General features: G+C 58.3%; 1 protein-coding gene across 1 annotated transcript in view; it reads left to right on the forward strand.

Moving 5' to 3' along the window:
• The window catches only part of DTX1 (deltex E3 ubiquitin ligase 1), a 33,877-nt gene that overhangs the window by 14,718 nt on the left and 5,304 nt on the right, over nt 1–13,855 (forward strand). Inside the window, exon 2 of the mRNA XM_047088534.1 lies at nt 2,030–2,738. Coding sequence (XP_046944490.1) covers nt 2,030–2,738 — 709 coding nt within the window. The remainder of the gene's footprint in view (nt 1–2,029; nt 2,739–13,855) is intronic.

Below are 13,855 nucleotides of genomic sequence, written 5' to 3' on the forward strand. Positions count from 1 at the left end.
GTAGACAACGTGGGACTTTGCGGGTCATGGCGATGACTTTGGCTTTTACTCCAAGCGAGGGGGGAGCCCTGGGAGGATTTTGAGCAGGAGAGGGATGTAATCCGATTTGCATTGAACAAGATCCCGCTGGCTGCCATGTGGAGAACAGACTGCAGATGGCAAAGGGAGAAGCAGAGACCAGTCGTGAGTCTACTGCACCAGTCCAGGCAGGAGAGACCCAACGGTCTAGACCTGGTAGAATCAAAGCAGGGAGGAGAAGTGGCCGGGTGTGGGGTTTGTCTGAAGGCGGAGGAGGTGACTGGCTTTCCTGGATGTGAGGTGTGAGATAAGTCAGGGATGAGTCCGCGTTTGGGGGCAGCCGGGAGCACAGAGCTGTCAGCAACTGCCAGGAGGAGCACTTCGTGGGGAGCAGATGCAGGGCGGGGAGGGATCAGAGCCCTGCTCTAGCAGAGCTGAGTTTGAGATGCCTGTTGGACCGCCTCAGGAAGGGGCCAAGGAATCAGCTGGGCTTTGCTGGTGCCCATTTTGGAGATGAGAAAGCCGAAGCCAGGGCTGTTGAGTCACCTGGCCACAGTCACAGAGCTGGCAAGCTGGGCAGCTGGGCCTTGAAATGAGGTCTGTCTGCCTCCCGGCCCTGGAGCCCAACCCAGACCCTGGGCTCTGTGGCTATTCTCGCCGAATCCTCCCTGCAGCTCTGTGTGTGTGGGGGGGGGGGTGGGGGGGGTCATGGGTTAGCGGCACCTTCGTTTTCGAGATGGGGCCCCCCCGGGACGTAGGGAGGCTGAAGAGACCTGCCCACAGTTGAGGAGCAGTCGAGCGCACAGCCTTCCCACAGGTGTGCCAAGTGAACCCAGCAAAACGATCCCTCCACTGTAGTCCCGAGGCGCAGAGCAGGCTAAAGCCTCTGAGAAGTCCTGCAGCCCGGACCTTGCCTTCTCTCTGTTTCACGCGGGGTCCCGTGGAGCCTGGCTCTCGGGGATCGCCTAGAGCTTTGGGAGACATGAAGCAGTGACTGGGAGCAAAACCTCAGTGCCCTCCTTTTTAAAATGGGGCACGAATGCTCACCTGGCTGGGGTTATCACGTGGGTATGTGCATTCTGAATGAGCACTCAGTGTGGAACCCTCGAAAGCGCACTGGGCCAATGCGCGTTAAGGGAAGGCACAAATGAACAAACAGATGAGTGGAAAACAAAAGGAATGGTGGGCGAAGGGATGGACAGATGCAGGAATTAGCAAAAGGCGTGGAGGAATGCAAGGGGGAGTAACCAACCCCCAAACGGATCGGTGTCTGGACCAGTGAATGCGCTCATGCGTCCGGCAGGTATCTGCCGAGGACCTACTGTGCGCAGGCGCTGAGGATACAGCAGGGAGTAAAACCGAGTCCCTGCCTTGGTGACATTCTAGCGGGAGGAGACAGAAGACAAGATAAATAGGTAAAATATAACTTATGCCAGATGGAGAAAGCCAAGCGGGGCTGGAGAGAGAGAAAAGGAAGGATGTGGAGGGGTGGCACGTTTTTAAATAGGGTGGCGGTAAATGAGGGGATGACTGAATGCTTGAATTACATTACCGAGTGAGGAAAAAAAAAAATGTATCAATGAGGAGCATCTGGGATGGCTGCAGGCATGGGAGAAGGATGTAGCGAAAGAAGGAGCGAGTGAACGAGCCCAGGAGGATAGGAGTGCAGGAACTAAGGCATGAATGAATGAAGGAGCCGATGGAAGAATGAGGAGAGGAATTAGCGCTGGCATTCAAGCACCCATGAGGGGGATGGGTGAAGGCAGTCTGGGATGGGTGAGCTCGCGGAGGCCCCGGGGCCCGGCACGCCCCCCCACTGGCCCGAACAGTCCCCCCCCACCCCCACCCCCACCACCCCCTGGCCCTTCCCGTCCCGTCCCGAGGCAGGGGGGGTGCCTGCCCGTCCCGTCCCGTCGCGCCCGCCCGGCCCGGCCCCCCGCTGTGCCGCCCCCGGGGTGGGGGTGGGGGGAGGGGGGCCCGCTCTGACCGCCCCTCCCCCTTGTGAGCGCAGGCACCATGCGGCCGGTGCGGCGCAACTTCTACGACCCGTCGTCCGCGCCGGGCAAGGGCATCGTGTGGGAGTGGGAGAACGACGGCGGCGCGTGGACGGCCTACGACATGGACATCTGCATCACCATCCAGAACGCCTACGAGAAGCAGCACCCGTGGCTCGACCTCTCGTCGCTCGGCTTCTGCTACCTCATCTACTTCAACAGCATGTCGCAGATGAACCGCCAGACGCGCCGGCGCCGCCGCTTGCGCCGCCGCCTGGACCTGGCCTACCCGCTCACCGTGGGCTCCATCCCCAAGTCGCAGTCGTGGCCCGTGGGCGCCAGCTCGGGCCAGCCCTGCTCGTGCCAGCAGTGCCTGCTGGTCAACAGCACGCGCGCCGCCTCCAACGCCATCCTGGCCTCGCAGCGCCGCAAGGCGCCCCCCGCGGCCCCGCCGCCGCCGCCGCCGCCGCCTCCCGGAGGGCCGCCCGGCGCGCTCGCCGTGCGCCCCAGCGCCACCTTCGCGGGCGCCGCGCTCTGGGCCGCGCCCGCCGCCGGCCCCGCCGAGCCCGCGCAGCCCCCCGGGGCGTCCCCGCGGAGCCCGAGCGCCCCCGGCGGCGGCGGCGGCGGCGGCGGCGGCGGCGCGCCCACCCCGGGGCAGAACAACCTCAACCGGCCCGGGCCCCAGCGCGCCACCGGCGTGAGCGCACGCGCCTCCATCCCGCCCGGGTAAGACGGGCCCCGGGCGCAGGGTGGCTGCCCTCCGGGGCTAGGAGCGCACGGTCACAGTCCTTAGAACAGTCGTAAGCGATTTCTAGCGTCTAGTGAATAATTCGCTTGGTGCCAGGCAGTGATTAAAGCACCTTAGCGCGTTCCCGCTGGTGTACGTCCACGCGCAGGGGTGCTACGTACGAGGTAGGTACCGCCATCAGCCCCGATTCGCAGCCGAGGAAACCGAAGCGCAGGGAGGGCTCGTAACAACCCCCCCCCCCCGCCCCCAGATCACCCAGTTCACGAGCCCTGGGGCTGCAGCGGTGTGCGTTCCTTGTGCATCGCTTGCTAACCTGTCTGCCTCGCCTCGTCTGTTACCCCCAGACAACTCCACCAGGCCCGTGTTGCAGCTGGGGAGGCTGAGGCTGGGAGCGGTCTGCTCCCTTCTGACGGTCCCCCGGCTGGAGAGCGGGGCGTGGAATTCAGAGCCGGAGGATTCCAGAGTCCGTGTTGTGTTGTCTTGGAGTTTTTAGAGGGTTTCAGCCCCTCCCCTAGACTAGGCCCATCTCGCGCCGAGGCCCCAGCAAGCACTAGCCACTGGCTCAGAATATCTTCCCCATAGGCCGCCCCTGAAATGGCACCGTTAACTTTGGGCGAATGTGGTGTTTCGCAGCTCAGGAGAGGCCCAGGTGACCCGGGGCGGTGGCGGCAGGGGGGGTGGCGGATCCGGGAGAAGTCAGGGGCACCAGAGCCAGCCTCTCTGCTCTTGTTTCAGCCAGTGCAACCCTTTTTGGAATCTGCTGGCTTTCCCAGCAGGATTTCACTGAGGAAAGGAACCCCCGTCATACCAAATATGGAAACCCTCCGGGGAAGGCAGCCCGGGCCCCCAGACCCAGCGGGTCAGCTCCCGGCCCCCCGGAGCCCCGTCTCCATCAGCCTGAGAGAGTGGGGATGAGAAGGAAGAGTAAAGACCAGACCAGAAGGCCAGGTTGGGGTGTGGGTCGTGGTGCCCCAGACGTGCCAGCTCTGCTTAGATCCCTGTGGGGTGGCCCAGGCAAGACCAGCCAAGGTCGGATCTGGACACGACCTTTGAGGTCGCCACATCCGGGCTTCCTTTTTCACCAGGGGAAACTGAGGCCTGGAGAAGGGAAGAGACCCCAAAGCTGGCTGCCTTGTCCGCCTTCTGTCCCTTTGAAAGTGACTGCTCACGTTCAGACCCCCTGTCAGCCCCTTCCGAGTTGTGAGGTCTGGGGCGTGCCCTTCACGGAGACTCAGCCTCCCCATCTGGCAAATGCGAACGGAATCTCCACTGCGTGGGGACACGCTGTACCTGGACACAGCGCCTGCTCATCGCAGTGGTGTGGCAATGGCAGTTAGGACCCTGGTCATCCAGGGAGCGGGTCGGTGCGGGGGCCAGAGGAGCCGAGAATGCCTCCTAATTCTTCAGGCAGACTGCAGCAGCGGCCGCCTGCCTCCCTGCCCCCTCCGCTCGGGTCATGCCTCTGGGGGGAGGGCGTGAGCCATGGGGACAGGCAGAGGGGCACCCTGTGCGGCCCCAGCCTCAGGCAGGCCCGGTGCCAACAGGGGGGAGCCCCGAGGAGGTCAAGAAGTCCTCTTGGGGAGGCATTGCAGGAGGGACTCACCCACCAGGGGTCGTGGGACTGGAGCGTTCCTTGTGGCTCTGTTATGAGAAGGGAGGGGCAGGACCAGGAAGGTTCAGGGACCTCTGCAGCAAGAATTTGAGAACCTTCTCTTGGGGGCTGTATTGTCATAACCCAGTAGTGGGTTATGAAATCGAAAGGTTGTAACCAGAATTGTCTTGGGACGGGATGGAATGGAATGGGATAGGATAGGATAGGATAGGATAAAAAGAAAAGAAAATACTGGCACGTGTCCTACACAGTGACCATAAGAACTGCTCTGGGAACCCTGTGCAACTCTCCTACACGTGTTCAGCGGGTTTCCAGGTGAAGTGAACGTCTTAGCCGCTGATGAAATTCGTACCATCCACGGTTCCAGAGCAGGCTGGGAATCGCTCAGCTTTTATGGCCCGATATTAATTCTCCAAATATGTACCGAGGGTGTGTGTTCACAGAACTGAGCAAGACGCATGGGGCCCAGACTGGTGGGGAGACAGGCCTATGCAGCAAGCAAATAAATGAGTAAATGAACACAGTGGCTGGAGAGAGAGGGAAGTGCCGGGGAGATAGCGGGACAGGGCGGTAGGGTGGCGAGGGAACGGGGCGGGGGGGGGGGGCGTCAGGGAAGACCCCTCTGAGGAGGGAGCCAGATCCGAGGAAGGCTATTCCAGGTAGAGGGAACAGCATAGGCGATTTCAGCGGGGCTTGGAGAACGTGGCACGTGCCGGGGAGGGCTGGAGGTGCGAGGGGCGGGTCAGAAGGAGCAGGACATCTCAGGCAGATGCAGGTGCAAAGGAGTGGAGGTGGGAATGAATCCAGCAGGTTCTGGAGACCATACAAGGATGGGGGTTTCCTGCTGGAACAGTAGGGGGTGAGATGTTTCCCAAGTGGGGGGGGTACAGAGCCAGATTGTGGGGGCCTTAGGGGAGCCCGGGCTTGGTGCTGCTTAAGTGGGGAGCTATAGAGTGTGCTTGAGCTCAAGAGGGCTGTAGGGACAAGAAGAATTTCTCCCTGGGGGTGTTGTGCCGATCATTAAACGTGTCCTCCGGTCTCCCCAGCCACGCGCCCCCCTCCTCCTCGCCCTGGGAATGGTCGTTACCCTCTCTGAGAACAGACATTGGCTGAGAAAGGGGGGGTGTGTGCGAACTGTCGAGGGGTTTCTCATCTGTCCCCAGCCACACAGACCCTGCCCAGCCAGACAAGCCTGTGTCAAGGCCCCCAGGCCTCCTCTCCGAGGAACCCCAGCTAAAAATACTCTGGCTCCGAGTGGAGTCTGCCTGGGAATGAGGGGGAACGAGGGGCGTGTGAACAGGGGAGCAGAGCCTGGCTCCCCCAGGCTGAGGCCTCCGTTGCCGGGGCAAGAGAGGCCCAGGCATAGCCTACGAGGGGCGAGATGGGGGTCTCTGAGGAGCCAGGCAGCCAGCACCCCCCCCAGCCCCGCCCTGGCCCCCCACACCCCAGAGCCCTCACGGCCCTCTGCACGATCCCTCTGCCTCTGGGTTTATGTGTCCGGTTTCCTCTTTGTGAGGACACCAGTCCTTGGTTAGGGTCCACCCTAACGTTGTTGGACCTCGTTCTTGTCCCCTCTCCAAGGACCCCGTCTCCAAAGTGTCTGAGGGCCTGGGGGGGCATCAACATAGATGTTCTAGGAGGACACGGTTCAACTGGTAACAGTGTTTCTGTGGCTCCCTGTGTCTCTGCGTCCATCTGTCCGTCTGTCGTTCCTTCTCCCTGCCTTTCTTGTTCCTCTCCGCTCTCTCCTCTGCACCTCCTTCTGTCCCTCAGGACTGAGACGAACCCAGAGTCTAGTCCTTTCCCGGTTGGGTGACCTTGGGGGCATGGCTTCCCTCCCCTAGCCTCAGTTTTCCCATCTGACAAACGGAGCTAAAACTGCCACCCCTCATGCGTGCTGGCTGGCTCCGGAGGGCCCGTGACACGCAAAGCTTTCAAGTCGCCCACCCCGTAGGATCATTTCACACCCGCATCTCAGCCCTGGGTGGGGAACAGGGCAGGAGGCCCAGAGAGGGGCACCGACTTGCCCAGTGGGGCCAGAGTGTCCCTCCGGCCTGGGTATTTTTCCACTGCCCCTGTGACGGGGCGGGGAGCCAGCTGGCAGCCTGGGCCTGGGGGACACGCAGGGGTGGGGACGATCCGCCCTGTCTCCTGAGAGGGCAGCGTCCAGCACTTTGGAACACAGCTGTGGGGCAGACTCAGAGTTTCCACCCCATGTGGTGGAGGGGAGAGGGGACAGCTGCAGGCCTGTTTCCATTTACTGGGCACTTGCTTTGTCCCAGGCCTCATTTCTCGCCTTTGACACACAGGCATTGCCTGTCTTAATGCCCACAGAAACCCAGCCTGGCAAGTCCGATTTCCCCCGTTCTTCGGGTGAGGAAACGAGGCCCCAAAAGGCTGACACTCGCTCCGGGTCCCCCAGTCAGGACTGTGATTCAAAATCCCCATTTGGCCAGGGCATCGGGGTGCCTGACCCCTCCCCGTCTGTCCACCCCAGAGTTCCTGCCAGGGCCCCAGAGACCCGGTCCTGATTCCACAGGGTGTCGGGGAACCCCGGGGTTCAGACGGGCCCGGCTTCGGCACCTCCTCTCCCTGTGGGACCCCAGGGGGACTCACTGTCCCCTCTGGTCCTCAAGTGTCTGCACCTGTGAAGCGGGGCCGGCAACCCAGGCCGCTGTCCAGCGTGAGGCCGGGTGTCAGAGTGCCTGCGCTTTCAAGTCTCCTCCGTCTACACCACCCGCTAGTGGTGGGGAGCCGTGCTGCTCCCTTCCATGCCTGTCAGACTTGTACATCACGTCAGCCTGAGCTGTGCCACAGAGATGCCGCCCGAGTGGCATTTTCCTACCTCTGGTTCTCGGTAAGCCTGAGAACCTCTCCCTGTTTTCTGGCCACCAGTGGCTCCTTCTTTTGCCAATTACGTGTGTATTCCCTTTGCTTCGCCTCCTCCTGGGCTATTTGCTGCTTCCTTATTGACTTGCACACGCTCCTTCTGCATGAAGCCGATTAACCCTTTATCCGTCATGTTTTTACCTGTCACAGTTTGCTGTTTCTTTTTACCTTCCTTATACCCTACGTTCATCTGTTTGCTTGTTTTTTTTTTAATGAATTAACCCCTATGTGTTGAACAACTCCTGTGTGCCAGGCATTGTTTGGGGCCCTGGGGAGGCAAGGGTGAATAAGGCAGATAATCCCGACCCTCCCGGAACCACAGTCTAGTGACCGGCAAACAATACACTAAGTAAATAAATTCTAGAACATGGTCCAGGGAGAAGTAACTGCTGCAGAGGAAAAATAGCGGAAGACACGTAAGCACGGATGACAGGGATATAATTTTAAATAAAGAGGTCAGAAGAGGCCTCACTGAGAATGTAACATTTGAGCAAAGACCAAAGGAGGTTAAAAAGCAAGCCACGCGGAGAACTGGGGGAAGAGCATTCCAGACAGAGAAGCAGCTTGTACAAAGGCCCTGAGGCAGGAGCAGGCCCCGTATGTTTGAGGAGGTCAGTGTGTGGCTAGAGACGCTGCAGAGGGCGAGTGGTGATAGAAGAGGTCAGAGATGAAAATGGGGCCAGTCCTATCGGGCCCTGAGGCCGGGGCGGGCGCGGGGGGGTGGGGGGGGACTTTGGCTTTTATTCTGTGTGAAATGGAAGCCAGCAGGCTGTGACTTTGTTGTAACAGGTTTCCTCTGGATGTTGGGAATATGGTATAGGCGGGACCAACGCAGGTGACAGGAGACGGTCTGGACGATATACGCGATATACGCGTATTTGGGTGTTTTCCTCCTGTTTGTTTTTTTTTTTTAATTTTTTTTAACGTTTTATTTATTTTTGAGACAGAGACAGAATGTAAGCGGGGGGGGGGGGGCGGGGGCAGAGAGCGAGGGAGACACAGAATCCGAAGCAGGCTCCCGGCTCCGGCTCCGAGCGGTCAGCCCGGAGCCCGACGCGGGGCTCGAACTCCGGGACCGTGAGCTCATGACCTGAGCCGAAGTCCGATGCTTACTGAGCCATCCAGGCACCCCTACGTTTTCATTTTAAAGAATTCGTATTTCGTTCTCCGGTTTTTTCATAGGCATTACATTTCGGTGCTTCAAAAACACCAAAGGACTGAAAGATACAACATGAAAAAGTCTCACCCTCACCGCGTCCCCGTGTCCCCGTTAGGCCTCTGGCCTGCCCACCCTCCCCCCTTTCCTGGCCTCGCTGGTGTGCAGTCTCCCCCTCCCTCCCTCCCGGCGGGCGCCTCACCACAAGGTCAAACCCAACACCCCCAAGCCCCAGACCTGAAGCACTTCCTGCCCCGCTCCCTGGGAGGCCAAACCACATACTCCTGTCTGCAAGCGGCAGCCCCAGGCCGTGGGAACCGCCAGCCCTCCCCTCCCCGTCCCCCTCCCCCTGCCCGGGTTCCCCTGACAGAGCACTGCTCTGGGGGCCTGAGGGGACCCGGGGTTTGAAGGAGGGTGGTGCTGAGCCCCCAGGCCCCTGGATAAATCTGGCCCTAGATGACGGCCACCCCTCATAAGGTCTCTCTAGGGGACTTCTGCACCGTTTTCTCCCCTAGGAGTGGACAGGGGCAGGGATGAGGGGTCCCATTTGACAGAGGGGAAACTGAGGCCCATAGAAGCTCAGAGGCTTGTCCAGGCAGAAAGGGGAAGTGAGCAAGGCCTCCACACAGCAGCCGTTGATGGCCTGTGGGTTTTGCTGGGCCCATGGGGCCCCCGGAACTCACTGTGATGTCCTCGATGTCTGAAGCCCTGCAGAGGGGGTGAGAGTGGGGACGTGGCTGTCCCCAGGACTGTGGGCGTCAGGGGGTCGGGTGCAGGTGGAGTGGGCCACTGAGTGGGGGCGGGCGAGGGGAGCAGGCCCAAGGAACGTGGGCGATCCCCAGGTGCTGCTCAACTTCCCTCTCCCGTGACATGGCACTCTCACTTCTGCCCCCTCGTCACCCACTTGGACCCGAATGACTGAGGCTGGAGCCTCCCAAGGGACTCCAGGGCAAGTGCCAGGTGTCCTGAGGGCACCTGAGGCCAGTCATGGGACCTGGAAACCATCATCAGAGAATGTGACGTGCCTGGGGCCTGCCCTGGCCATGGGGGCAGGGGGAGGACAGGAGCCAGATGTGGGCAGAGAGATGGAAACTCGGCTGCGCTAAAGGGCGTGTCCATGTGGTTTCCTGCCTCTCGGGGGTCCTGAGCCCCTTTATTCCTGGGACAGGGAGGAGTGGCCAGAGCAAGCAGATGGGTCCCCTTGTGCAGCTGATGTAGCCTCCCTGGGCCTGAGCCAGCTCCAGGGCCCCGGTCAAAAACTTGAACCGGCCTGTAGGGCACAGTGGTCTCAGAAAGCCCACTCAACTCCAGATGGCCCCGCAGATCAGCCCGGAGGGGTCTGCCCCGGCCGCTGACTCAGAAATTCCAGGAGCTGGTGCCAGGTGCACCACTAACCAGCTGGGTGACCTTAGTGAAGTCACTTCCCCTCTCTTGGCCTCAGTCCCTCAAAACAGATGACAAACAGATTTCATCTCCTGCACCATCTCCGCTTGGATGGTAACTAACGTCTTCCTGGAGCACTCCTGAGGAGGAGTCTGGAGTTGCGTTTTGGCTCAGTGGAAGGGAGTGCTGGGATTGATTGGTGATGCCTGCCGTGGGTGCGGAAGTGTAGCACTCACGTCATGCATCCATCTGGTGTTAGAACTGCTGTTTCTAAGGGCACCAGCCCCCCGCCCCCCTGCACCGAAGGGGCCACAGAGCTAGTAGACCAATTTCTTCCTCTATTCAGTACTTCCTGAGAACACATGTGCGCGGAGTTTCATCTGCCATCCCAAGGTCACAGGGCCGGTTCAGACACATTTCTAGAAGCTCACAATCTGGTGGAGGAGGTAGGCGTGGAACCACACAACTAGAAAGCGAGATAGAAAATGTCTGTATCCTTAAAGAAAAAAAGATCAACATCATCCATGGTCTCTAGGGAATTAAAAGAAGGCGTAGATAGGAATCCACTTGAGGTAGATCAAAAAAAGCCTCGTGAAGAAAGACAGTGGCCTTTGGGCCTGTCTTCAAAGGACAGATGTGAATTGGGAATAGACAGTATGGACAGGCAGGAGGAACAGTGTGGCAGAGGTACCCAGGCAGGAAAAGGGCAGGGAACAGTGTGAGGAACAGTGTGAGCAGCTAGGAAAATGTCACATTATCTCATCCTGTCTTTGAACATCGCCTCCCAGCCAGTGCAGATATGAAGCATCTCTGCTTGTCCTTTCTTGGCAAGGAGGAAAGTCACGTCCTCCATCCCTTGTATCTCAGGCGAATTCTGGTTGTTTCTTTTTTCTTTTTTCTTTTCTTTTCTTTTCTTTTTTCTTTTCTTCCCTTCCCTTTTCTTTTCTTTTTCCTCTTTTCTTCTTTTCTTTTCTCTTTTCTTTTTTCTTTCCTTCCCTTCCCCTCCCTTCCCTTTTCTTTTTTTTCTTTTTCCTCTTTTCTTCTTTTCTTTTCTCTTTTCTTTTTTCTTTCCTTCCCTTCCCCTCCCTTCCCTTTTCTTTTTTTTCTTTTTCCTCTTTTCTTCTTTTCTTTTCTCTTTTCTTTTTTCTTCCCTTCCCTTCCCTTTTCTTTTTTTTCTTTTTCCTCTTTTCTTTTCTTCTTTTCTTTTCTTTTTCTTTCCTTCCCTTCCCTTTTCTTTTCTTTTTTTCTTTTTCCTCTTTTCTTCTTTTTTTTCTTTCCTTCCCTTCCCTTTTCTTTTCTTTTTTTTCTTTTTCCTCTTTTCTTCTTTTCTCTTTTCTTTTTTCTTTCCTTCCCTTCCCTTTTCTTTTTTTTCTTTTTCCTCTTTTCTTCTTTCTTTTCTTTTCTTTTCTTTTCTTTTCTCTTCTTTTCTCTTCTTTTCTTTTCTTTCCCAGACAGAGCCTCCTGCTTAGGCCCCTAAGCCATGGAAAAAGAACTTGGGTTAGCGTGGCATGGCTAAGAGCACAGACCCTGGAGTCTGACAGCCTGGGCTGGAATCCTGGTCCCACCCCTGACAAGTTACTTCACCTCTCTGTGCCTCAGTTTCCCTCTCTCTAGATGGGACGTCACAGACATTGGGGGACGATTAGATGAGGAAGTGAAGTGTGACAATGATGCCGGGGACATAGTGAGTACCTGGAATTCTTGACCATGGAGAACACCCCCCCCCCCGCCCGCCTGTCCGTGGCACATTCAGGAAGACGGTTCCGTGTAATGCCCGGGTTCCCCGGAACCGCGCCAGGGAACCTCTGCCCTCGGGTGGGATGCGGAGCAGTTCTGGGACTCTGTCGGTTTGCTTGTGCTGTCGTGCAGGGTGCCCACTGAGCACGCTCACTCTAAAAGGAGAGCTAGCAGAGAGCCTCCAGGGGACTCGAGGTCACAGAGGGTGTCTCTCTGGGACATGTGCTTCCAGGCTCACTTCACCCGTGGGCACAGAACACACAGGGAGAAGGTGCCTGAACGCGTACACGTGAGTCATCCGCGCAGGACGTTCCCACAAAATTCAGCCCGCCCTCCTCCCTTCATGCAACAGGGCTCTATGGAGCATCTGCTATGTGCCGTATCCTGGGGTTGAAGTCAGGTGGCCTAGGAAGGTCTCTGTCGTGAGGTGGCATTGCGGCAGGGACCTAGGTGAGCCATTCAGCATCGGGGGGGGGGGGAGGGGGCCTTTGGGCAGACAGCACAGCAAGTGCCAAGGCCTTGACAGAAGCCTCAGACTATGTTAGAGCCACGGCAGATGTGTCCGGGGGAGAGAGATGGAGGGGGTAGGAGACGAGGTCACAGAGGCAGGGAAGGCCTGGTCAGACCAGACTTTATAATCAGGTCATGGTTAGCGCTAAATCAATCAATCGATCAATAAGGTAATGGCCGAGACAGAGGTTTCTCTGGAGTAAAATGGGAGGGCAGGTCTCTGACAAGGTGACACCCGAGCAGAAACCTGTGTCAAGTGAGGGATCAAGGCTTGAGGACATCCAGGGAAGAGCATTCTGGGAGAGAGAGCTCAGCAGGTGCAAAGGCCCTGGGGTGGGAATATGGCTGGTGTGTTCGAGGAACGGCAGGGAGACCAGGGGGGCTGGGGGAGAAGGGGCGAGGGGTGAGCCCAGGGCAAAGGGCTAGGTACCGGCTATCTCACATAGGGTAAAGGGGTCGGATTCTTCTCTGAGCAAGGTAGGAGCCAAACGAGGTTGAGGGCAGAGGAGGAACAGGCCTTGAGGCAGGGGTAGGTGCGACAGCAGGGAAACCAGCGTGGCAGCGGGACCCTTCTCCACACTGGGTGGCCAGGCCTGGCTCCTGGTCAGAGCAGATCTCAAGGGGGTGCTGACGGCTTCCTCCTACCCTTTGCCAGGCTGGGCCCCGAGAGGGTGGAGCGCAGCGTGCGGGCCGACCCCCCTTCCGGGAGGCCTGCGGGCAGCAGACGCTTGTCCAGGACAGAAGGATGTTCTTGCTGACTGGGAGGAAACAGCGCATCCCACATCAAAAGGAGGCCCCGGGTGGCTCCCACGCTCGGGCATCGTGGGAACCCTGCTACCCTGGGTTCTCTCAGGGGGGCCTGTACGTCAAGAGAGGCTGGGGGCTGCCTTGAGACTGTTCCCCAGCTCTTGATGAGTAAATAGAAAAACAGCCCCCCCCCCCATCACAGCCTACTCACAACCTTCTTCTTCTTGGGAACAAGTCTCATTTTTGTAAATCGAGCCCTGTGGTTTTTAAGGGGTGTCAGGAATTGTAGGGCAGCTGAGATTTTTAAAACCTTCCCTTTCTGAGCACTCCCCCCCACCCCCCGCTCCCTAACTCCCAGGCCAAAGACTCAGCAAGACCAGGGGCATGAGCTGGACCAGACATTGGGCGTGAGGTGAACCTCGGGTAGCGAACTGTCCTCACTGATCGGTAGGGGCCGTCCTGACCTGAAGGATTCTGCTCAACTTGAGAGCGTGCAGTGATGGATTAGTGATGTCTGCCGCAGGTGGGCCATAAGGAGTAGTGCTTTGCACGCTACGTATTGTCCGTGCCCCCCCCCCCCCCGTTTTACGGATAGCCCTGGAGAAAAGGATTTTTTTCCATGAGATGGAAGGGGAAGGAAGGAGGTCGGGGAGACCTAAATATATCGAGACCTTAACAGAGTGTCTACACTAGAACTCTTTTGAAAGACAGGGCAGGGAAGAGGAGAAGCTTGAGGTACATGCCTCCTTGCTTTCCTGGAAGAGTATGGGGAGGCGTAAGATTAGGTGATACCCTTTAGGCAGGTCCTGGAGGATTATGACAGACCCCGAGAGGGTCGGATGGAAACTCAGCCCCATCTCTGGGCTCCCAGCAGGCTGCTAGAAGGAGAAAGTCGTCCTCCACTTACAGCCCTGCCCCCAAACTACGAGCTTTGCGTGTTTTACCTCACTGGACCCTCACAAGGCTTTATGCCCATTACAGGTGGGGAAACGGAGGCACAGCACCTTTCCCCACACACACCTCGATTGGCCAGGCGCTGGGGGTCCCGCGGTGCCCGCCCA

This window comes from Lynx rufus, unplaced genomic scaffold (genome assembly GCF_022079265.1).
Source record: "Lynx rufus isolate CCGP_SWC_20201006 ecotype Redwood Valley unplaced genomic scaffold, mLynRuf1.p SCAF_24, whole genome shotgun sequence".
NCBI lineage: Eukaryota > Metazoa > Chordata > Mammalia > Carnivora > Felidae > Lynx > Lynx rufus.